Raw genomic sequence first — 24,203 nt, 5'->3', positions numbered from 1 at the left:
ATAGAGAAAGAAGAATGGGTGTGCCAGGTCCTCTAGCTACTGCAAACGAAGTCCAGATGCATGTGCCACCTTGTGTATCTGGCTCTACATGGGTACTGGGGAATTGAACCTGGGGAATCCTTAGGCTTCTTCAGGCAAACACCTTAACCACTAAGCAATCTCTCCAGCCCCATCTGCAATTTCCTTAAGACTGGCTCTTTTTGTCAACTGCAAGCTGCTGTCTCAGCAAGCCTTGGTAGTTCTCTGATGTCTGCCCCTGTGGACTAGGGGTACAGATGGCAGTCCATGTCCAGCTTTTCCCGTGTATTCTGGGGAGTTGAACTTGGCCATCTCCAGCCTGGGATGCTCTTATGCCTAAGCAGCAAATGCTCTTAACTGCTAAGCCATGTCCCAAGCCCTCTGTTCTTTTATTTATCTAAAATTTTATTTATGTCTCTCTCTTTCTGTGTACATGTGTATAGGCATGCCATGGTCTCTTCTCTCTGCAAATGAGTTACCCACCTGGCTTCACATGGTTGGTTGAGGAACTGAGCCCAGGACCAGTGGGGTTTTCAAGCAAGTGCCTTTAACCATTGAGCCATCTCCCTATTTCCCCCATTCTTTTGTTCTTCATCTTTTTTGTTTGTTTTTTGAGGTAGGGTCTTGCTCTAGTCCAGGCTGACCTGGAAATCATTATGTAACCTCAGGGTGGCTTTGAACTCAAGGTGATCCTCCTACCTCTGCCTCCCAAGTACTGGGATTAAAGGTGTGCTTCCCCCATTCTCTTTTAAAAGTATTTTTATTTATTTTTTTTAAAGAGAATATGGAACCAGGAATGATGGTACATGCCTTAAATCCCAGCACTTGGGAGGGATCGCTGAGAGTTTGAGGACATCCTGAGAATACACAGTGAATTCCAGGTCAGCCTGGGGCTAGAGTGAGACCCTACTTCAAGAGAGAAAGACAGAGAGAAAGAGAGACTATGGGCATACCAGGGCCTTTTGCCACTACAAATGAACTCCAAACACACACACCCCTTTGTGCATCCGGGTTTACATGAGAACCAGAGAATCAAACCTGGGCTGGCAAACAAGCACAATTAACTACAGACCCATCTCCATAGGCTCCCTATTCTTTTTTAAAAATTAATTAAATAAATATATATATATATTTAATTAATATATATTAATTTATATATATATATATATATATATATATATATATATATATATGTTATATACTATTATCCCCTTGCCCCAACTCCTGTTACTCTGGGGACCCTCTTCAGTAGGGTTCTGGTAATCACTGTGGGGTCATGAAGGCCTCAGTCAGTCCCTATGAGGTAGTGGGGGATTGAGCCTTGGAGTATTCCTACCCCTTCTATGGTTCTTGTAATCTTTCTGCCCCCTCTTCTGCAATATTCTCTGAGCCATGGCAGGTCTGTTGGCAGTCTGCTTTAGTGTTGAGTTATTTGTAGTCTCTGGATTTCTGCTTTCATAAGCTTTGATAATTCTAAATATCTGTCACCATCAACCTGGGGCGTGTTGTCAGGCTAGCAGTAAGAGCAGTATTCATGACATCACTTCCTCCATAATTTCTCCTGGGCCCTGGCAGATGTGGTAGAGATGGATCTTGCTTTGCAGTTGTCAATTTAGACCAGAGGTGATCCTTCCCATCAATATCCCCATCAGCTCTTTCTTTTACATCCTTTCCCCTCTTCTTTCTCAACATCCAACTCCCCACCAACCTGGCGAAGCTCATGCCAGCTGACACAGATCCATTATGTCAGAGTCCCCCAGTGCAATGAGGCCATGACAGCCAGGGGAGGCCATGGCCAAGTGCACAGACACCACAGTCAGGACCTCTGAGGCCCATCTTTGCCTGTGCTGCTGACTCATTCTTGAAGTCTGATCAGACTAGTTTAGCCTTTTTGTGATTCAAGGACAATCACTCAAGGCGTATTTGTTATCTGTTATCATCTTGCTTTTTTTTTTTCTTTTTGAAACAAGGTCTCATTTACCCAAACTGGCCTCAGGCCTCCAACTCACTATGTAGCCAGGGATGAACTTGGTCTTTGAACTCCTCCTGAACCTTCTGTCTCCACCTCCCCAGTGCTGAGGTTACAGAAGTGCCGCTACTTTGGCATGCTCCATTTACCCAGCGCTGTGTGATGCTAGGCAAGCATTCCACCAGCTGAGCTACTTCTTCTGCCCAATTTATTATCTTTATAATGGTAATTATAGTGTGGTTAGTTATTTTTTAAATAAAAAATTATTTATATTCAAGGCGAGAGAGAATAGGCAAACTAGGGCCTCTTGGTGCTGCAAATGAGCTGCAGATGCATGCTTCACTTTGTGAATCTGGCTTTACGTGGATACTGAGGAATCAAGCAAAGGCTGGCAGGCTTTGCAAGCAGGCATCTTTAACTCCTGAGCCATCTTCCTCACCTTGTATTGTACTTAATATTATACTACAAGTGACCTTGGTAGTGTTTTGAATTCCCCGTGGAAAAAGTCTTGAATTGTTATTAGGAAGTAATATTTTATGTTTTCTTGGTTTTGTCTTTTTTTAAAAAATATTTTTATTTATTTCAAGCAAAAAGAAAGATAGAAGAGAGACACAACAGAGAGAAAGGGGACGCCAGGACCTCCAGCCACTGTAAACAAACTCCAGACTCATGCAACCCCTTGTGCATCTGGCTTTCATGGGCTCTGGGGAATCAAACCTGGGTCGTTAGGCTTTGCAGATAAGTGCCTTAACCACTAAGCAATCTCCCCAGCCCCTGGTTTTGTCTTTTTATAAATTTTTTAAAAATATTATTTATTTATTTGAGAGAGAGAATGGGCACCCCAGGGCCTCCAGCCACTGCAAACGAACTCTAGACTCATACATCCCCTTGTACATCTGGCTTACTTGGGTTCTAGAGAGTCGAACTGGGATCCTTTGCCTTTATAGGCAAATGCCTTAACTGCTAATCCATCTCTCCAGCCTGGTTTTGTCTTTAAAAAAATTTTTTTTTGTTTATTTTTTTATTTATTTGAGAGTGACAGAGAGAAAGAGAGAGGCAGAGAGCGAGAGAGAGAATGGGCACACCAGGGATTACAGCCACTGCAAACAAACTCTAGATGCGTGTGCCCCCTTGTGCATCTGGCTAACGTGGGTCCTGGGGAATTGAGCCTCGAACGGGGGTCCTTAGGCTTCACAGGCAAGCGCTTAACCACTAAGCAATCTCTCCAGCCCTGGTTTAGTCTTTTTAAAAATGTTTTATTTTTATTTATTTATTTATTTGAGAGAGAGGGAGAGAATGAGTACTCTGGGCCTCCAGCCACTGGAAACAAACTCCAGATGTGTGTGCCCTCTTGTGCATCTGGCTTATGTAGGTCCTTTGGCTTTGTAGGCAAATGTCTTAACCACTAAGCTATATGTCCACACCCTGTTTTTTGTTTGTTTGTTTGTTTGTTCTTAGGTAGGGTCTCACTCTATTCCAGGCTCACCTGAAATTCAATCCTAGGGTAGCCTTGAATTTACAGCAAAACTATCTCTGCCTACCAAGTGCTAGAATTAAAGGTGTACACCAATCTGACCAGCCAGGAAGTTAGAAGGCAGAAAATATGTTACTCAGGATAACAGAGTAGAAAAACAAATGTGAAAAATAACAACAGAGGTCTCAAATGTGTTGAGTAGCTGAGTTCTACCTTCAGATGAAATGGTTTACTCCAGACTCAAAGCACACGGTGGAGCCAAGCTGCCTGAAAAGCAGGCTTGGTAGATGGAGTCGGAGCCCAGCCATCCTCCTATGGGCTCATTTCTCTCCCCTAGACTTCCATGGGGGCTGTTTGAAAATCACAAGTAAAAGGGGAACCCAGAAAGAACCTGATTCCATAAAAGAGGGAGGGATGGAACTTCCAACGTCCAGCCTTGGAGGACCATGTGGCTCACATATCTGTATCACTGGTTCCATGGCTTTTGTCTGTCTGTAGATTTCCTACCCTTGACTTTTCATGCAAATGCATCTCATTGTCTATTAAAGTATTTTCTCATCTCAATTTTTAAAGTATTTTATTTTTATTTATTTATTTATTTTACAGAGAAAGAGAGAGAGAAAGGGAAAGAGGAGAGGGAGAAATAGACAGAAAATGAGCATGCCAGGGCCTCCAGCCACTGCAAATGAACTCCAGAGTCATGCACCCCCTTGTGAATCTGGCTAACATGGGTCCTGGGGAATCAAACCTGGGTCCTTTGGCTTTGCAGGCAAATGCCTTAACCACTAAGCTACCCCTACAGCCCGAGTCTCAAAATTTTTATGGAGTAAGTTGGTGACTAGACTTATGCACACAGCTCTAAGAAGAGAGGCCTGGCATCTTACCCTACAAGTATTTCCATAAGTCTTAGCTTGGCCGGTCACTTGCCACATGCCTCACCATTCTGAAAAGTGCTCTGGTAACTTATTGTGCTTTAAAAACTTATTTATTTATTTAAGAGAGAAAAAGAGAGGCAGATAGATAGAGAATGAGCACACCAGAACCTCTAGCCACTGCAAATGAACCCCAGATGCATGCACCACTTTGTGCGTCTGGCTTATGTGGGTACTGGGGAATTGAACCTGGGTCTTTGGGCTTCACAGGCAAGTGCCTTAACCACTAGGACATCTCTCCATCCCTCTTACTATGTTTTATATATGCTGGTTTCTGGTGTTTAGATCCAAACATGTTCTAAAATACAGACCAAGACTCAGTTAAAAACAGAGCTTTCCTACAAGAATGCTACACTTTCCCTGAATAATGAAAGGTACTCTAAAGACCAGTTGTAGAACATCAAACACAGATGGCCTTTAGTCCTTTTATTTCTAATGGAACACTTCTTAGGAAGATGGGCTGGAATAAGAGCCACATTTCTAGGAGAGATTTCTGTGAACATTTATGTTACAAAACAGCTACTGATTTACAGAAACATTGCATTGTATAAATTTGACTAAGGGCTATTAGCCTTTATTAAGTGATCTATTAAAAAATCTATTTAAATTTCCATCAAATTGAAAGATTCAGAATAGAAGGGAAAAAAACACTCTAAAGTCCAAACAATTACAGGATATCAGTTTTATGATTTTTTTAAAGGAATATTTATAGCTTGAAAGGGAAAGGCTGCCAAAATATAGAAAAATTAGGCAGGCAATTCTTTTCCCAGTTCCACAAAATTATAGCTTTTGAAGACAACAAAGATGTGCTCTTGGTTGATGTAAATTCATTATGGTGGGATTTGTAAAGACGCACCCCCCTTCTTATTTTGGAAAAGAGAAACACTTTTCTTTCTGAATTTAAAGAGAAGCCTTAATTGCCTGTAGTTCCAAGATAGGAATGCATCAACCATAGCCCAGGAGTGAACAATCACAACGCCCCCCCCCCCCACACACACACTTCAGCTTTCCTCTGGCTAGAACTAAGATTGATGTTCACAGATTTTAAATGGCTAAGGGGGAAAAATCAAAAGAAGAACATCTCTTGACATGTTAAATTATATGAAATACAAGTTTCAGCATTTATCAATAAAGTTTTATTGGAACACAGCCATGGGCATTCACTCACATTTCATCTGTGGCTGCTTTCCTGGCTTTAATATGGGTTGAAGTGGATTTAGCTGAAAAGCTAAATATTTACACAAACTTCCCTTTTACAGAATAATATACCAATCACCTAAGTGTGGATGAATGGTTAAGGCACTGGACTTAACAGATGGAGGCCGCCTCGGCCCTCACTCTGAGCATTCCCGGCACATAGGGTGGCAAGCATACCTGGTTGAGATGATGTAGGTACCTGGCAAGACACCAGAAGCCACAGTAGCAGCATCTGAATGCACCCTTTGACCACGGGCTCCGCTGCTAGGACAGAGGGACAGACAACAATGAGAAGGTGAGCAGGAGGTCCCACGGGGCCCTGCTGTGTCCACTTGCAGACCCACATCCCGGGGGTCGCCCTAGAGCACCTCTCGTCAGTAAGGAAGCTCTGCTTTGTGCACACTACTTAGCTCACTGTCATTCCCGACGGGCTTGGTTTCTGTCATGGCTTTAGCTGTTAGGGTTTGGTTAACCTCAGCAGAAAGGGAAATGAGTTAATTCTTAGTCAATAGCAAAGGGAAAGACTTCTTTTGAGTTCCAGTAAAAAGCATCTCTTCTCCTAAGAAAGTCATCTGGTATACTTTGTCTTTTCCTTTTTAATACGAGTATCCTGGGCAGGCCTCAACTGACTATGTAGTTGAGGATGTCCCTGAATGTCTGATTTTCTTACTTCTACCTCCCAAGTGCTAGGATTACAGGTGTGGGCCACAATGCCCAGCTACTATTTTATTATTTATGTATTTATTTATTTTCTGTATTATCTTCTTTATTTTTTTTAAGTTTTCATGCAGGTATATATATGTATGTTGAGCACATATAACTTTTAAATGCACATGAAATATCTTTTTAAAAATATTTTATTTATTTGCTTATTTGATAGAAATAGAGAGAGAGAGAGAATGAGTGCACCAGGGCCTCCAAACTGCAAACGAACTCCAGATGCATGTGCCACCTTGTGCATCTAGCTTACATGGGTCCTATGGAACTGAACTGGGATCCTTTGGCTCTGCAGGCAAATGACTTAACCATTATGCCATCTCTCCAGAGATAGGATCTTCCTATATAGCTCAGACTGGCCTTAAATTCACATTCCTCCTGCCTTAGCCTCTAAAGGGCTTAGATTCCAGGCACATATTACCACTCTGCATACATTGCTTTGTGGATCCAAAGTTTATGTTTGTGAATTTTTCATCCCACAGACAAAATTGTCAAACAATACATTGTAGGTCATGTTTATGAGCCCATAGAAATAATCAAGTTTAACTTTTGGAGAGAATAAATCCTACTGCAAGATTTTCAGACTAAATGTCAGGGGATCAATCAGTCTTCTGAAATATAAGCACAGTGTGTGCGTAAATGAGGCATGAGTGAATGAAACAGTAACTGAGGGAGGAGGGTTGGCTCATTGTGTCCTACTCACTGCCTAGAGGAAAGAGAAAAAACAAACACAACAAAAATCAGTTAAGGATCCTGAAATAGCCTGCTACGGGGACCCTAGAACAACTCAGCCTTATATGGACATTGTCTTGTGCCTGTGTAAATTCAATTGAATGAAACATGATCTGGTCACTTTCAGCCGGGGCAGCCCTCATGAATAAGGCTATTTAACATAGGAAAGATCACACGGTGCGGTGTGAAATGTTGACACCATCCTCACAGTGCTGACTTGTAAGGCTGCTACGAAAGACCTTTCTTTTCATTAACCTACAAGAGGGGATATTTTACAACTGTGACATCACTAAGAGGGACTTGAGCTGCTTTGCTCATTAGGGACCTTGGAGAGTGACAATCTGGGTCAGAAAGACCTTGCTGTCCCACCAACTTCTCCGTTACACTTCTGGAAGGCTGCTCTTCCAAAGTCCTGAGGACGCCTCACTCAAAGGGGACAGCAAGTCCTTGGCTGCTCATATATTTATGATTATCAGTGACTAATTCATATATTAAACAAATGAATATATGCATTAGTAAATAAATAAATAGTAGTCACTATATGACTATATCCATACATATGTATGTAAGAGCCTTATTTATTGGTATATTCAAGTATATGTTATATATACATAAGATATATAGCTGCCTATATTGAAAACTTAAAAAAAAGGTTCTTCTGTTCTTTAAGTTAACCTTCTCTAGGTTTGCTAAGACTGAAGGATCAAGTTTAAAGTTCAGGAGCCAGAAGTAGTTAGATTTGTCCTGAAAATGGTGAGATTGCTTCTTTAAGTCATCAAAATGTAGCCAGGCAAGACTTTAACAGAAATATAGGAAAACATTCTACAGTTAGGGGCAACTACAGTTATGATAAGGAAGAGAGATAATTTCATGTGAAATTCAATCCATTGTTCCTAATTGATATGCTAACCTTAAGTCTTGATTATGGATTTAAAAATATCAACAACTTAGATTTCTGTTTTGAAAAGCAAACAAAAATAATTCTAAACCCTGATGTGTACCCATGTGTAAAATTTTCTTCATCTACCAAGGATGTACAACTATGCCCGAAAGCTGGGTGCAGGGAGGCTTGTGAAACCCTGATGGAGTTGTGAGCCCTGGGCTGGGGCAGAGGTGGGGAAGGCTAGCATTGGGTGCGGACAGGAAAGCTGGGCACCGTCCAACCTTCCCTTGTGTGGCCGGCTAAGAACAGCTGTCTTCCTGGTGTTCTGGTTTCCAAGGGCATTCATAACCAAATTGCATGGAAATCAAAACCAGGAAGGAGAAGCTCTCAGCACAAAAGCCCTTCAGTTTTCTGTCCTGTGAGCTGAGCTGTCATCACTTTGGCCATTTTCTCATTCTCAAATGTGTGAGTGTGCACACACAGACACACACACACAGAGACACACACACAGACAGACAACCCCCCCCCACAGACACAGCCCAACACAGACACACACATAGATACACGCACAGACACAAACATACACAGACACACACATGATAATAGCCACAAACGATGGTTTAAATCACACAGTTTGTTCAGCATTTTGATTAGATGGAGATCCATTCAACCCAACCTATGAGACCCTTACAAAAGAGGGCTTGACAAGCAAGGTCTGCCTTGCGGGTGGGGCCATGATGGCCTGAGGAACACGTGTGTCTCCAGATGGTGGCCCACGCAGGCGCCCAGTGCTCTCGAACGCGCCTTACCTTCCCTGACAGAGTGCTGTGGATGTACATGAGAGCGACTCTTGGGAGCCTCGCCACAGGGATGACAAAGGACCCTTTCGCCACTGTTCCTTGATGGTAGCAGAAAAGCGTGGAGATCGATGAGAGGATGGGCCGGGCAGGTGGGTCATTTCTATTCCTGGGAGTAGGGAAGAAGAGCACTTGAAGACCACTGCGCACCACCCCTCAGGAAACGTCTCTCTGGTTCAGATCCTCAACAACACGGACAACTTCTAAAGCGGTCATACAGTAAACACTTGGCATGATCTTTATACTTCTTGGTAGCGAAGGTTACCTTGTATCTTGGGCTAATTTAATTTTTTTTTGTGGTGGTCATGTGCAAACAGAGAACATTAAAAAAAAAAAAAAAAAAAAGCTTAAAGCCGAAGAGTTGAGTCCATTTCTACTTTACAGAGTCTGCTCCTTCCACCAACCTGTCCAGAGGCCCATTAATCTCATTTTCATTTGCAGGAGCTCAATTCTATCACAATGTCCCAGGTTTAAATGACATAAAAGCACACATAATCATTGCTAGCATTAGCCTGGTGATTAAAGTCATCTCCAAGTCACATGACCAGGACGAGGGCCAGCGAGGTAGCAGGGAGCTCAAGTTTAAAGGGCCAGGACACCGAGCCCAGAGGGGCTTGGCTTCCCACAGCTCTGGGTTCCTGCAACACAGCTGATTTTTTTTTTCTGTTTCTTGAAGGTCATTTCAGTGTGAATCATTTACAGGACTTAACATGACACAGCTCCCAAAAATGTGTTCAAGTCAATTTCATAGATGGGGGGAAAAAACAAAACAAATAAACAAACAAAAAGAACAGCATTGTGCATAGTCCTCTCCCTGTGCCCACGCTGAAAGATGAAATGAAGGAGAGCCGATGTAACCCCCTCAGTGACCCTCTGCCTTCCCAGGGATGCCAGCTGCAGAAAGGAGGCTCTTTCTGAGAAGCAATCTCATGGATTCCAAGGGAAGCTCTGTTCTTCAGGATAGATTTCCCTACAACTTGGCTAGCTTGGCAATAAGTCACTTTGAATTAAGCTTTTGACGAGAGCCCAGGGTTTGAGGGAGGAGGAGGACTGCAGCCAGTAACACCTCAAGAGTTGCCAACTGCCGCATTTCGCTGTTACTTAAATCACCCAGGGAGAAAAAGGGGACATGGCACACAGCCTGACTGGGAGCAGAAGACCCGCCAGCCAGGTGCCCAAGAAAAGGAAAAGGTGCTGAGAGTTTCAACCTCATGTCACTTAAAATAGAAGGGCTGTGGGCTGAAGAGATTGGTCAGTGGTTAAGGAGCTTGCCTGCAAAGCCTAATGACCCAGGTTCAGTTCCCAGGTTCCCACATAAAGCCAGATATACAAAGTGGGTCTGAAGTTTGTTTGCAGTGGCTGAAAGTCCTGGTATACCCATTCTCTCTCTGTCTGTCTAACTCTCCTCTATCTCTCTGCGTTTGCAAATAAATAAATTAAAAAAAAAATAGAAGGGCTGGGAATGTAACTCAGTGGAAAGAGAGCTTGCTTAGCATGCACTAAGTGCTGGGTTCAACCCTTAGCACAGCATAAACTGGGATGTAGTGGTCCATGCCTGTAATCCTAGCACATGAGAGGGGAAGATAGGAAGATCAGAAGTTCAAAGTTATCCTTGGATATATAACATGTTCAAGGCCAGCCTAGACTACATGAGATCTTGTCTCAATAAATAAAATAAAATAAATATACCAATCAATCATAAAGAAATAAATAGGAATGACCAGAGATGTTGCTGCTGACAGAAATTCATTTCAGTCTGATGAGCTAGTAGAGAAAGTGCAGGCCAGAAAAATCTGACACGTTTTTTTCTCTCTCCTCATTTTTTTCAAGGAAGAATGTTTACTTCTCCATTGAGGCTTATACGCCTTAGGACTTGTTAAGAGGTAAAGGTGGCAAGGAGTGGGGTGGGGAAAGACACCTGCCTCCCATCTGGTAAGGAAACAAATGATTCCAGGCTTCTGTGAGTGAGGGCTTGGGATCTGGTCCTCCAGGTACTGAAGTCTGGGATTGGGCACCAGATTTCTAAGAAGGGTTCACTGTTGTGGGATAAAGCATTTCAGGAGGAGGGTCGGGGTGGTGCCTGGACTGCCTTCACTTGCTGATGCTAGGCTGTCAGACTTGGCTAGAAGGATACACAACGGGTGCAGAGCTGGGCCATCACATGATGGGACAGGGAGCTTTGAAAAACAGGCCCTTTCAACCCAAGCCAGCTCACGGGGCCAGGAGTCACACAATACCTGCTTTCAGAATCTGAAACAGTCCTGCTGAAAAAAAAAAAGACTAGATGGAGTGCCTTGATGTCATCGCCGTCTATTCTTAGACCTTCTCCTGCATTCACCAGGGACATGAGCCACTCATCCCCACTGTCTATATGGGGAGGACCATCAGCTCCATCTCCCTCACAACCAGCCTGACCTGTCTTTAGGAAGAGGATCTGCTTATACTTTGTGAAGCTTAAAGTGATCCTGACCTCAGGACCTAAGTGTACTTGGAGAATTGGCATTGCTGTGCTGGTAACACAGTGATAAGTTCCATTAGGAGTCCAGGGAGGACCAAGAATGCCTTCAGGTCACAGCACATGAGTTCTGTTCTATTCTGCTTCCATGGGGCCACACAGCCAGAAGCCAAGCAAGCAGCGCCAGGGCCCTAGGAGCAAGCATGTTAACTCCAGTTTGATTAGCCTAGCACTCACTTGTTATAAACTCTTCCAACATTGTGGAAAGTCAATTTTGTTTTTTTTGTTTGTTTGTTTTTGTAGAGGCTTTTGAACAAAGTCTGAACTGCACAGAGTGGCCGGCCTCTAACGCAAAACTGCTAATAAGCTGAGAATGGTGGTGTCTGCAAAGGCCACATCCCTTCCTCATACTGCTTTAGCAAAACTGCTACAAGGTGGAGTTGGGAGAGGAGCTGTGATGAGGCTGTAAAATCCATCTTTCCAATCTTACAAGACAGAGAAATTCACTATGTTAGGAAGAATGTCAGGGTTAGGAAACTCACCCATCTTTCTCTATACTTCTTAGTGCTCGTGAATCTGTAACCCCACCTCACAAGCAGACCCAGAATTCCTGGACACCATCTTTTGTATTCTTTCTTTATTTCAAGCTAGGGTGCTACCTTAGCCCAGGCTGACCTGGAATTCACTGTGTAGTCTCAGGCTGACCTCCAATTCACAGCAATCCTCCTATCTCTGCCTCCCTGTACTGGGATTAAAGGCAGGTACCACTCCTGGCAGAGAGACTGGGCGCGCCAGGAACTCCAGCCACTGCAAACAAACTCCAGATGTGTGCACCACTCTGTGAATCTGGCTTTACATGAGTACTGGGGAGCAAACTCAGGCCTTCAGGCTTTGCAGGCAGGTTAACCACTGTGCTATCTCTCCATCCCCATCTTTTGTAGTCTTCAAGATGCTGATGAAGTCAAGCCTTCAGCATCCCTTCCTATCACATGCTCACCATCTACTTTTCAAATTTGTGTGTGTGGGCGGGGGTGTTGTATGTACGTATGTATGCATGTATAGTGCAGGCATGTTTGCCCTAAGCACACATCTGGAGCCCTCCTCTATCAGTCTTTTACATTGTTTCCTTGAGACAGAGTTTCTCAGTGAACCTGGAACTGCTGTGTTTCAGTTAATGTGGTTGACCAGTAAGCCCCATCAATTCTGGGTCTGCTTCTCTGTGTTAATGGTGTGTATAGACACTCCTGGCTTCATTTTCTTTTTTTTTAAATATATTTTATTTATTTATTTATTTATTTATTTAAGTAATAGATAGAGACAGATAGAAAGAATAGGTACACCATGGCCTCCAGGTACTTCAGAAGAATTCCAGACACATGTGCCATCTTGTACATCTGGCTTTATGTGGGTACTGGGGAAATGAGCCGGGGTCCTTAGGCTTTGCAGGCAACTGACTTAACCACTAAGCCAGCTCTCCAGCCCATCTTTTCTCTTTTATTTTGATACACATAGCTGAGGCTGGCCTTGAACTCACCTAAACTGCTCATCCTCTATCTACACTGAGTGCTAACTTGACAGGTGTGCCCCACCACGTTTCCTTCTGTCCTCTTTCTTCCCTTTCCTTCCCTTTCCTTCCCTTCCCTTCCCTTCCCTTCCCTTCCCTTCCCTTCCCTTCCCTTCCCTTCCCTTCCCTTCCCTTCCCTTCCCTTCCCTTCCCTTCCCTTCCCTTCCCTTCCCTTCCCTTCCCTTCCCTTTCCTTTCCTCTTTCCTTTCCTTTCCTTTCCTTTCCTTTCCTCTTTCCTTTCCTTTCCTTTCCTTTCCGTTCTTGTTTCATATGCACATGAGCGCACTCTTCTCAGTAGCTCATCTGTATACTTTTTGGTCTCAGCCCCATTGATTCTCTGGTCTCCACTCTCATGCCCATATTGGGGTTCAGCTGTGTGTGGCCAGTCCCAGCTTTTTTTTTTTTCACATGGGTTCCAGGGGTCTAACGCGGGCAGGTGGTCTCGGCCCCTCCCAGGCCCTCATGCTTAAGCATGCTTAAGCAAGTGTTCTAACCACTGAGGAGTCTCCCTAGCCTCAAGCCCCGCTTTGCAAACAGCATCTTTATGGATCCTCCTCAAGCAAATTGTTCAGAAAGGCCCACAGGTCGCTCACGGGCCGGTGCACGGCAGGAATTCTTTAGCCCTCATAGAGCTTCAGTGAACAAGAAAGATGAACGCACTTTGGTAACTGTTATTTTCCACTCTGTGTGCAGACCAGAGCATGGCCCTGGAGAACTGTAAACTCTGAGAGAAGAAAAAAAATCTTCAGGTTTCCCAATTAAGCATACAGTCCAGAAGAAAGCAGATACTTTTTGTTTGTTTGATTGTTTTTGAGTCAGTCTTCCCTATATAACTGAGGCTGGACTCAAACTTGCTATGTAGACCAGGCTGACCTCAAACTTGCAGCAATCCTCCTGCTTCTGCCTCCTAAATACTAACTGGGGCTATAGGTGTGCTTAATAATGCTAGGCTGTGTAGACTCTAATAAACTGTAGTGCTCAGAATAAAACACTACACTTTTAAAAATTATTTAAAAATTATTTTTATTTTTATTTATTTATTTGAGAGTGACAGACAGAGAGAGAACGAGGCAGAGAGAGAGAGAGTAAGAGTGGGCGTGCCAGGGCCTCCAGCCCCTGCAAATGAACTCCCGACTCGTGCACCCCCTTGTGCATCTGGCTAACGTGGGTCCTGGGGAATCGAGCCTTGAACTGGGGTCCTTAGGCTTCACAGGCAAGCGCTTAACTGCTAAGCCATCTCTCCAGCCCTTAAATTATTTTTAATAATTATAAATTTAAAAGCTAAATGTATTGCTGGTCTGAATAGGAAAAAAGTTTTCTTCACCCATCCCTAATCTTCTCCCTAACAATGGCAATAGTTTGGCTGCCTCTCTAGCTCTCACCTCCATACTTGAAAACTACAGGTTCTTCTTTTTTTTTCCCCCCAAGGTAGGGTCTCACTCTAGCCCAGGCTGACCTGGAATTCACTTTGTAGTCTCTGGGTGGCCTCGAACTCACAGTGATCCTCCTACCTCTGCCTCCCGAGTGCTGGGATTAAAGGCGTGCACCACACGACAGGTTAAAACTACAGGTTCTTAAATGGTGTTTCTTTGCTTGGCTTTCCTGTCTCACCTGTCCTTTTCTGTGGCGCTGAGGTTGAACCCAGGGACTCGGGCATGCCAGGCAAGTGCTTTACCACCCAGCTGCACGCAAATCCCTTCTTGATTTTTTTAGCTTCAAATATTGTCTTCTGATTTCCCACGATGGAAGCTTTCTTACTCAGCCGACCCCTCACCCCAGTTTGCACTCATTTCAACAGCCCCTCTTCTTGGCTATATTAAACATTTGAGTTAGTAGTCAGCATTTGCATCCTAAGTACATAAGTAGTATATAATGTTATGATGTTAAATAATATTTGCAACTGATCCAAGTAGCATATTCTAATTATGTTTCCTTTCCTGTACAACATTTGGGCTTCCCTGGAGGTAATTATTGCATTGTATTTATTTGTTTTGTTTTCCATGGGCTACACAAAATGCTTAGCCAAAGGATATGTCTTTCCTCATCACGTTCGCTGTCTGTTCTCTGTCTCACTGCTTTCTCTTGGAGACAGCCCTCCTGAAACTCATGGTCCTAGTGAATGGAATTTTCTTCATTTTAACATGGCTATCTATATTCCTGGGAATTTCCTTCTTCTCTTCTCTCTTCTCTCTTCTCTCTTCACTCTTCTCTCTTCTCTCTTCACTCTTCTCTCTTCTCTCTTCTCTCCTCTCTCCCCTCTCCTCTCTTCTCCTCTCCTCTCCTCTCCCCTCCCCTCCCCTACCCTCCCCTCCCTTCTCTCCTCTCCTCTCCTCTCCCCTCCCCTCCCTGCCCCTTCCCTTCCCTTCCCTCTCCTCTCCTGTGCTGCAGCCCATTTTCTGAAGCCCATTTTCCCCCTGACTTCCTCATGACTCTCACTGGAGGCATCCTTCCTAGCTAGGACGTGAGGAGGGAAGTTCTTTGGTCTTTTGTGTGTCTGTGCATGGCTGTATTTCCCTTTACCTTGATTGGAAACAGGCTTGCACCAGCCTCTTGACAGCCTTGCTCTGTTGCATTCCTGGCTCACAGTTGCTGAATATCAGGTCCCAGGCTCTTTATCCTCTGTGATCTTTATTTCCTCTTGAAAAGCTACAACGATCTTCTCTTTACCTGTCTCCACAGCTTTGGAAAAGTTTTCTTTGATAATTTCTCTCTTAATTTTGTTTAAAGATGCCTATGGTGACACATGCCTATATTCTCAGTACTTGGGAGGAGGAGGCAAGAGATTTGGGAGTTCAAGGTCATCCTTTGCTAGATAGTTGGAAGCCAGCCTGGATTACGTGAAACACTGTCTCAGAAACTGTTTTTTAGCCAGGTGTGGTGGCACATGCCTATAATCCCAGCACTCAGGAGGCAGAGATAGAAGGATCGCCTGAGACTACATAATGAATTCCAGGTCAACCTGGGTTAGAGTGAGACCTTACCTTGGAAAACCAAACCAGACAAAACAACAAATTGTTGTTGGTTTGCCCTTTTAAGCACTCTTATTAACAAGAGCTTCTAAATAACTTGAACATTTTAGCCTTTCTCCCATTTTTTGTTCCTTCTTGTCTCTATTTGTTCTACTTTCTAGAAGGACTTTTCAAACTTACCTTCTAATCATTCAATAGAAAATTCTTATTATTGCAATTTTTAATTACTAAAGGGTTTTTCTCATTCTCTCACTATTTTTATGGGGGGTCTTAAGTTATGGGTGTAATATTTCTTTGTTTTCATAATATTATAGGTGGCTGGGGTAGTTTTCTTTTGCAGCTTGTATTGTGTTTGTTTGCACTAAATCCCTTTTGTTTGCTTTTTGTAAATATATATATATGTATTTGTAAGCAGAGAGAGATGAGAGAGAGAATGGGTGTGTCAGGGCTTCCAGCCACTGCAAACAAACTCCAGACACATTTGCCACCGTGTTTGTGCATCTGGTTGTACGTGGGCACTGGGCAATCAAAGTCAGGTTGTTAGGCCTTGCAGACAAGCACTTAACCACTGAGCCATTTCTCCAGCCCTTGTTTGCTTTTTGCTTCTTTCTTTTGCTAGATTCTTGGAATATTGAATAGTCACCCACTACCACTTCAAATTTTAGAGTGACTTGGATGCTATGTGAGGGATGCCACTTACTAGTGAGCTTAACTGTTGGGGTAGGAGGCTGGGAATCCATGTCAATGTGGCACTTTTCTTAGGTTCAACACGTTCTCCAGAGTAGAATCCTCTACTGGCCACCCCTGCCCCTTTCAAGGATTGACCAGGGTGCCCATATGCTGGGAGCTGAGCTGAGGAAGGTGGGTGGGTGGTGTCCTCATTAGTCAGTGTTAGGCTTCTGCTTGCTCCCCCTGCTTCAGCACAGAGCCTTACTCAGCTCATCTGTGCCAGACACCCAAGACCAGGCCCTCTCTGGGTCATTTCTGTGGAGGGCAAGGGCCTCATCCACACTCCCGAAGGTTCTAATACTCCTCAGGAAGCCTTGGAATTCACCTTGGGAAGCACATTTTATACTTGAATTCCCAACCTTCTCTGGGCTTTTTGTGGTCCAATTCAGCTTGTATATTCCATAATCCTCCAGAATAGAGAGAGAGAATGGGCATGCCAGGGCCTCTTGCCTATCTATGCAAATGAACTCCAGACGCATGTGCCACTTTGTGCATCTGGCTTTACATGGGTGCTGGGGAATCAAATCCAGTACAGGCTTTGAAGCAAGCACCTTTAACTGATGAGCCATTTCTTTTTTTTTTAATTAATTTTTATTTATTTATTTGACAGAGAGAAAGGGGGGGGGGGAGAGAATGAATATGGGCGTGCCAGGGCTTCCAGTCACTGCAAACCAACTCCAGACACATGCGATCCCTTGTGCATCTGGCTAACTGGGTCCTGGGGAATCAAACCTGGGTCCTTTGGCTTTGCAGGCAAATGCCTTAACTGCTAAGACATCCCTCTAGCCCTGATGCCATTTCCACAACCCTTATTTATTATTTATTTGCAAGGAGAGAGAGAGAGAGAGAGAGAGAGAGAGAGAGGGAGGGAGGATTGGGTACATCAAGGCCTCTTGCCACTGCAAACAAACTTCAGATATGCATGCCACTTTGTGCAGCTGGCTCCCATAGGTAATGGGGAATTGAAACCAGAAGTCATGATTTGCAAGCAAGTGTTTTAACCATTGAACCATCTCCAGCCCCTTTACTTTTTTTGAAAACATCTTTATTTGTTATTCTGGCTAGTGTTTCTCATCTGCTATCACTGCCTGTCTGTCCTTCCCTGCACTTGTGCTTCCTCTGCACTTCTTCTATGATGAGACCGGGGTAGAGAGCAGGGCTGAGATCAGCTCAGTGCGCCCATCACTGGACCCCCACACCGAAGCCCACTGACAAAGCTGTTTGGTTAATCTAAGATAACACAAAAGCACTCTGTCAGACTAATGTCACCTGCTGCCTATTTGGCTAAAGCCATTGCTCCCTACTCAGGAGCCAACCCCCCCCCCCCCACATCCCATCCCAGCTGCTGGGAGACTCTCCATGGTAAGGGCAGCAGCCCCTTCGTGGGTCCCCCCAGTTCCTAATGATGGGGCTCCCAAACAGTACCACCGTATTAAAAACCTACATGTTCTTTATTGTCAGGAGGCAACTGTTTGGCGGCATGAATCATGCCTGGTTGGCTTCCTTGCCCCCGAAAGCTCATGTTTATCTACTCATTTGGGCTGAGAGATTAGAGGAAGGTCAGCCTCACGGGAGTAAACTTCCTGTTCAGAGTCCAGCCCTGTCATTGTCCTGGGCCTGCTCTTCTGGCTACGGTCTCGTTGGCCTGTGGAGAGTCATGCATGAGTCGTGGAAAGGGCTGGGCTGTATGTGTGTGTGTTGGGGGCTGTGGGGTGGCCCTCAGTGATTTTCATGAAGCAATGGGCTATAAACATAGAAGCAAGTAATTAATTCACTAGTATTGAACTCGAAGGACATGCATTATAGTGTACACGTACACCCAGTTCCTTGAGGACTTAAAACAATTTTCTAAGCAAATATCCCTCTGATTTTCCATAGGAAAAACAACAAAACCCAAGTTCATAGAATTGCTGAAGTGTGGTTAAAATAGACCCATCTGGCTAGAGAGATTGCTCAGCAGTTATGGGTGCGTCCTGTGCCAGTGTGGGGCTGAGTGGGCTTGAGAACACAGGGATTCAGGTAAGCAGACCCCAGGATCACGGGAGGCCCACAAGCTCAGAATCAGTAAAATAAGCCTCTACCTCAAAACAAGATTGAAGCTGGGCATGGCGGCGCACACCTTTAATCCCAGCACTCAGGAGGCAGAGGAAGGAGGATCGCCATGAGTTTGAGGCTGCCTTGAGAGTACACAGTGAATTCCACATCAGCCGGGCTAGAGTGAGACCCTACCTTGAAAACCAAGAAACCTTTGGCTGTGGCTACTCTTAGGACAAATTTTAAAAGGTATACTCTGGAAGGCTATTATATAAAATATGGTATATTCACCATTAGCACAGTTAAATGTTGTGTATATGTTCCTGATAACTCTGCTAATATCTCATCTGTTTTATAAGACATACAGAAACAAACTCAGGCCATGTCAAACACTACTGTGCCATTCGATGAACAGTTGTGGAAGAAAATCTCAGCCAGCTCATGCTCACATGGTCTTGAGACAATCCAACTCCATCTACCTGGGTTCCCTTAAATGATCCCCAAAGCCTAAAAGTCCACAAGAAGGACACCCCTGAAGGTGACTAGTGTGCTGTGTGCTCACTTCTCATTAACTCCTTACATTTATTCTTTCTCCCCAACACTTTCTTCCAGGACTATCTTCCCACACTCCATCAGCACATTTTTGGGGTCCTTTAGAATAATTCCCCCTTCTGGGAGAGACTCTAACTGCCACCACTCTGTGTCCATTCATCAGGAACTTGTCCACAGTCTGACATCATTGCCCCTTGTCACCGAACAGCAGTTAGAGAGGGGAAAATGAGAGGGGCACAGTTAGGGTGACTGGACCCCTGAAGGTAAAAAAAGGCAGGAAATTATGTACTTGCTAGAAATCAAGATGATCTAACCTCCTATCTCTTGCATAGTTCTCTAGACCTGTTTTGCAGTGGCAAGAGCCTTGCTGTCTCTCTATTCTTTCTCTCTCTTTCTTCCTTCCTTCTTCCCATTCTCTCTTTATTTTTTTCTTTATTTCCTCCTCCCTTCTAATTGATACAGGATTTGGGGATTTAGGAGGAGTCCCCCAAATTTATTCGCTCCAATTTTGGGACCTGTACTATTTTTTTTTTCTGAGGCAGGGTCTCACTCTAGCCCAGGCTGTCCTGGAATTCACTATGTAGTCTCAGGATGACCTTGGACTCACGGTGATCCTCCTACCTTCGCTTCCCAAGTTCTGGGATTAAAGGTGTGTGCCACCATGCCCAGCCCCTGTACTATTTTAAACAAAGAATTGATTAAAATGGACACAAGGAGGAGAAATTACGAATTACTGAGTTTATTTCAGGAGAAATCACAAATTGTGGGGCTTATTTAAGGGGTTGGTATCTGGGAAGAAGGTAGAGTGCAGTCACGGGTACATGGAAAGTAGGAAGGCCCAGCATAGTCCGTGAGATCGATCTACTTGAGAGGAGTGGAAAACTTTGGGGAAGGAGGCTGGAGCAGAGCCGTGAGTGTGTGGGAGATAAGAGCTGTGTAGAGAGACTCAGAGGAAAGACTCACCCACTTGTGTGGAGGGCACAGCCTTCATCTCGAGCTTCCCCATGGAAGAAAGTTAAAAGTGGTGATGGCTTGTGAATAGGAGAGAGTGCCAGGCAGTGAGAAATGGGCAGTAAAGAGAGTTTATACTCATGGATGCTGGCCCCAGCTTAGAGCAATTATACAGATAGCAGACCTAGAGCTTGGCTGGGTCGGGGTAGGGAGAGCCAGACCCACGTGTATCCTTGTGACCAGAGTGGGGAGAGGCACGGGGAAAGGTGGAAATTGCATGGATGAGCCTTTTATACTTGACTGAAAATGGATTCTTTCATTAGCTTCAGGGGTGTAAGGGGAAGACCTGATTGGCTTGTAGATTTGAAGGGCAGGCTCCAGGGCCAGCTTACCTGGCTAGCGAAGGCCACCCACCTACTGGTGTGCTAGGTGTGGGCAGCAGGGGACACTGTGGCTGTTGCGCAGCTGCCATCCACGAACCTAGATAAGTCAGAAGTCCATTCCGGCCAGGCGGAGTGGCACCTTCTGGGCCGCTCTTTAGGCTTCTGGCCCGAACTGAAACTGCCTGCAAGACACTAGCTTCTCCCGAGTCTCCTACACTATTGCCCTCTCCCCTCTGTGCTTGCAAATAAATAATAATAATAATAATAATATTAGAATGGGTGTTTAATGGATCATCCAACTTTGCCTTTTAGCTATTTTTCACTGGCAGGCAAGATGCTTACTTAGAAGTTTGGCTTCTTTCTGTATTTTCTAAAGCGCCTGGAAATAAATGTTCCAGATTTCAGGTCAGATAGTTCTTGTCCCCACTAAATGAAGGTGTCCTCGAAATGCTAGCTTGGTCTTTTATATTCTTTTCTTTTTTGGGGGGTAGGCTCTTGCTCTAGCACAGGCTGACCTAGAATTCACTATGTAGTCTCAGGGTGGCCTTGAACTCACAGAGATCCTCCTACATCTGCCTCCTGAGAGCTGGGATTAAAGGCATTTGCCACCACACATGCAGTCTTTTATACTCCTAAAGAGTAGGTTCAAAACTCCCAGATAGCTTCAGAGATGCCCACACCACATGAAATTCAGACAGTCCTCTAGAAGAGGCTGGACTGACCTGTTGAAATAACAAGTAGCCACTGCTCCCGTGATAGTCATCTGTTGACAGGCGAGGATGAATTCACTAGTCCAGACAAGGCCAATTAAATGGTACCACCACATATAACGAATGCCCGAAAGGGGCTTATATTCTACTTGGCCACCTTCCATAACCTGGGCAGCGCCTAGAGTTTAAAACAAAAAAGGTTAAACAGAGAGTGGAGGGATGGCTTAGTGGTTAAGGCGTTTGCCTGCAAAGCCAAAGGACCCAGGTTCAATTCCCCAAGCCCCACGTTAGCCAGATGCACAAGGGGGCGCATGCATCTGGAGTTTGTTTTCAGTGGCTGGAGGCCCTGGCGTGCCCATTCTCTCTCCCCCTCTCTCTCTCCCCCCCTCTCTCTCTCTTTCTCTGTCAAATAAATTAATTAATTAAATAAAAATATTTTTTAAAAATATCTGGGGCTGGAGGGATGGCCTAGCAGTTAAGGTGTTGCCTGCAAAAACCAAAGACTCAGGTTCAGTTCCCCAGGACCCACGTTAGCCAGATGCACAAGGTAGTGCATTTATCTGGAGTTCACTTACAGTGGCTGGAGGCCCTGGCGCGCCCATTCTCTCTGTCTCTCTTTCTCCCTCTTTCTCTCTGTCAAATAGATAAATAAATATAAAGAAAAAATAAAAAAACTAAGTGTAAGCAGTTTACAACACCGCTTTTCTAAGCAGGGGAGATGTTTCAACAAGCTATGTTTCTTCACCCTGGGCCTTTGGCCACTGACAAACTGTAGATCTCAAAGTAACATTTGAAGGACCCAAAATCATTTAAAATTCCCACTGCAAACACTAACAGCTGAGAATACATTTAAACTATGTCAACAATAACTACACTGACTGATGGGTAGGTAGTTTACAAGGCACTTGATGTCTACTCTAAAATTCATTCTGCTTTGAAGACGGGAAAACTGGTTTGGAAGAGTCAAGTAGCTTCAGTAAAATCATGCTCGTGATTAGGAGAAGAGCACCTTGCCCCATGGATTTCCTGCTTTGTGCGATGGGAGCCAAGTTTGTTCACGAAACACACAAAGCTTTAAGACCATGCCACAGAAGTCTTATTCACCAAACTACTTAAACCCTGCAAAAGAGGCAAGACTCTTAGCTTTCTCAAAGGGATTTGATTCAGATTTCACTTCAGGAGCAAACTTTCCTGGCACATTTAATATGTCTACTTTCCTATGTTCAGATCTCAGTGTTACCCCTTTTTTGGAAGCCTGGGACACTTAATGTGGTTTCTTGAAATTTTGGAAATTTTGTCCAGAGCACCCATTTCCCGTTGATAGTTTGAGCAGAAATGAGATTATCTGGATAGTTCTTGGGACACAGCCTGGCCCACATAAGTATCCCATTAGAGGTGATAACAAGAGCTGTCGCTATTACCTTATTAGATTACGCAAGTCCAGCACTGCACTAAACTGAGGCCAGCAAGGGAATGCTGATAATATTCTACCATTCACACGCCTTTCCCCTCTTCCTTTCCTCTAAGTTAAAGGAGCCCTTGACTTAGCTCTGCCGGTCCTGGCAGCCTCACATCCCAGCTTTGTGGTGGCATTTGATTTCTATGTGTCCTCCCACTTTACATCGCAGATAAACTATAAGGAACAAAGTGGACACTGATCGTTGGCGCAATGCACCATGCGCACATCCTTTAGACGTATTGTCATATTCCCTGTCATTGCTATACATCAACTTTAGACCCATCGTGCCTGTGTCTTTGGACTTTCTGTGCACAAAGGAGAGAGGACAAGATGGGGCTGGAGAGATGGCTTCGTGGTTAAGGTGTTTGCCTGCAAATCCAAAGGACACAGGTTCGATTTCCCAGGACCCACATAAGCTAGATGCATAAAGTGGCACAGGCATTGGAGTTCGTTTGCAGCGGTTTGAGGCCCTGGCATGCCCATTTTCTCTCTCTCTCTTTCAAATTAAAAAATAAATAAACCAAAAAGAAAGAGGAGAAGATGATTGTGGCATTGAGCAACATCAAATCCATAGATGAAGGTCAGTCTTCATTCCTTCTGCTCTGTGTTCAGTTGAACAAAATTTGCCCTCCGAGAGATAGTGGAGCATTTCAGTTTATAGAAAGGAGACAATGTTCTAGTGAACACTGGGCTCATCTTGGCTTGGGAAACAATCTCTGTTTTGCTGATGCTTTTCCAAAGAGGGTGTGTCTCGACAAAGCAACCCAATTCTAAGGATGTGTCCCCTCAAAATCCCTCTGGACTGCCTGAGATATGCAGGGCCTGACAGCAAGCATGTTTCCTTTTGTAAAGTTATGAGTTCCAGCAACAGATTTTAGTTTTATTTATTTATTCATTCATTTATTTATAAGAGAAAGAGAGAGAGAGCCTGCACACGAGAGAGCAGATAGAGAAAATGGGCAGGCCAGAGCCTCTAGTCACTGCAAACAAAGCCCAGATGCATGTGGCCCCTTGTGCATCTGGCTTATGAGGGGGCTGGGGAATGGAACCAAGGTCCCTAGGCTTTGCAGGCAAATGCCTTAACCATTAAGCCATCTCTCCAGCCCCAGCTTGTAGTTTACAGAACAGGTCTCAGTGTCACCAGGGGTTTGAAGTGAAAGGCCATTTACACACAGCAGGTTGGCACTTCCTCACATAGACAAAAAAGTGCAGTGCGGATGCTAAAAGGGGACAGTCTTTCCTCTCAGCTGGCCTGTGTGGTACATCTTTACACACACACTGGCTTGTCAACCTGGCGACAACAGCCAGCAAATGGAGCAGCTGAAGTGACAAGATCCACAAAGCCCTTGACAGTCCAAAGAAGCAGACCCAGGAGTTATTTTTGACTGATTTCCGTGGTTGAAAACAGCTTCTGTTGGCTCCTCTGTATTGGTCTTACCCAGCTGTTTATAGTTCATTTAAGGTAGGATTATTTAGCCTCTCAGTGTAACAAGTTGGAACAGATATTTCTTTATTGGGTGTGGTGGGTGTTCTGTATGCAAGAATGTTTAGGGGCATGTGTTGCTTCTGTGGACAATCTTATTTTGATAACCCCAAACATCTACATATGCTGCCCAAT

General features: G+C 44.4%; 1 protein-coding gene across 5 annotated transcripts in view; it reads right to left on the bottom strand.

Annotated features, from left to right (window-relative positions):
• Slc44a3 (solute carrier family 44 member 3) overlaps positions 1-24,203 on the bottom strand; it is a 110,623-nt gene that overhangs the window by 32,907 nt on the left and 53,513 nt on the right. For 3 of the 5 annotated variants that reach the window (XM_045138787.1, XM_045138791.1, XM_045138790.1), the window contains exons 10-12: positions 21,139-21,304; positions 8,732-8,888; positions 5,768-5,854 (exon numbers count right to left, since the gene is read on the bottom strand). In XM_045138787.1, the coding sequence (XP_044994722.1) occupies positions 5,768-5,854; positions 8,732-8,888; positions 21,139-21,304 (410 nt within the window). The remainder of the gene's footprint in view (positions 1-5,767; positions 5,855-8,731; positions 8,889-21,138; positions 21,305-24,203) is intronic. The other 2 variants (XM_045138788.1, XM_045138789.1) reach the window with 2 other exon arrangements.

This window comes from Jaculus jaculus, chromosome 19 (genome assembly GCF_020740685.1).
Source record: "Jaculus jaculus isolate mJacJac1 chromosome 19, mJacJac1.mat.Y.cur, whole genome shotgun sequence".
NCBI lineage: Eukaryota > Metazoa > Chordata > Mammalia > Rodentia > Dipodidae > Jaculus > Jaculus jaculus.
The sequence above is the reverse complement of the archived record's forward strand: the minus strand, read 5'-3'. Positions and strand labels throughout refer to the sequence as shown.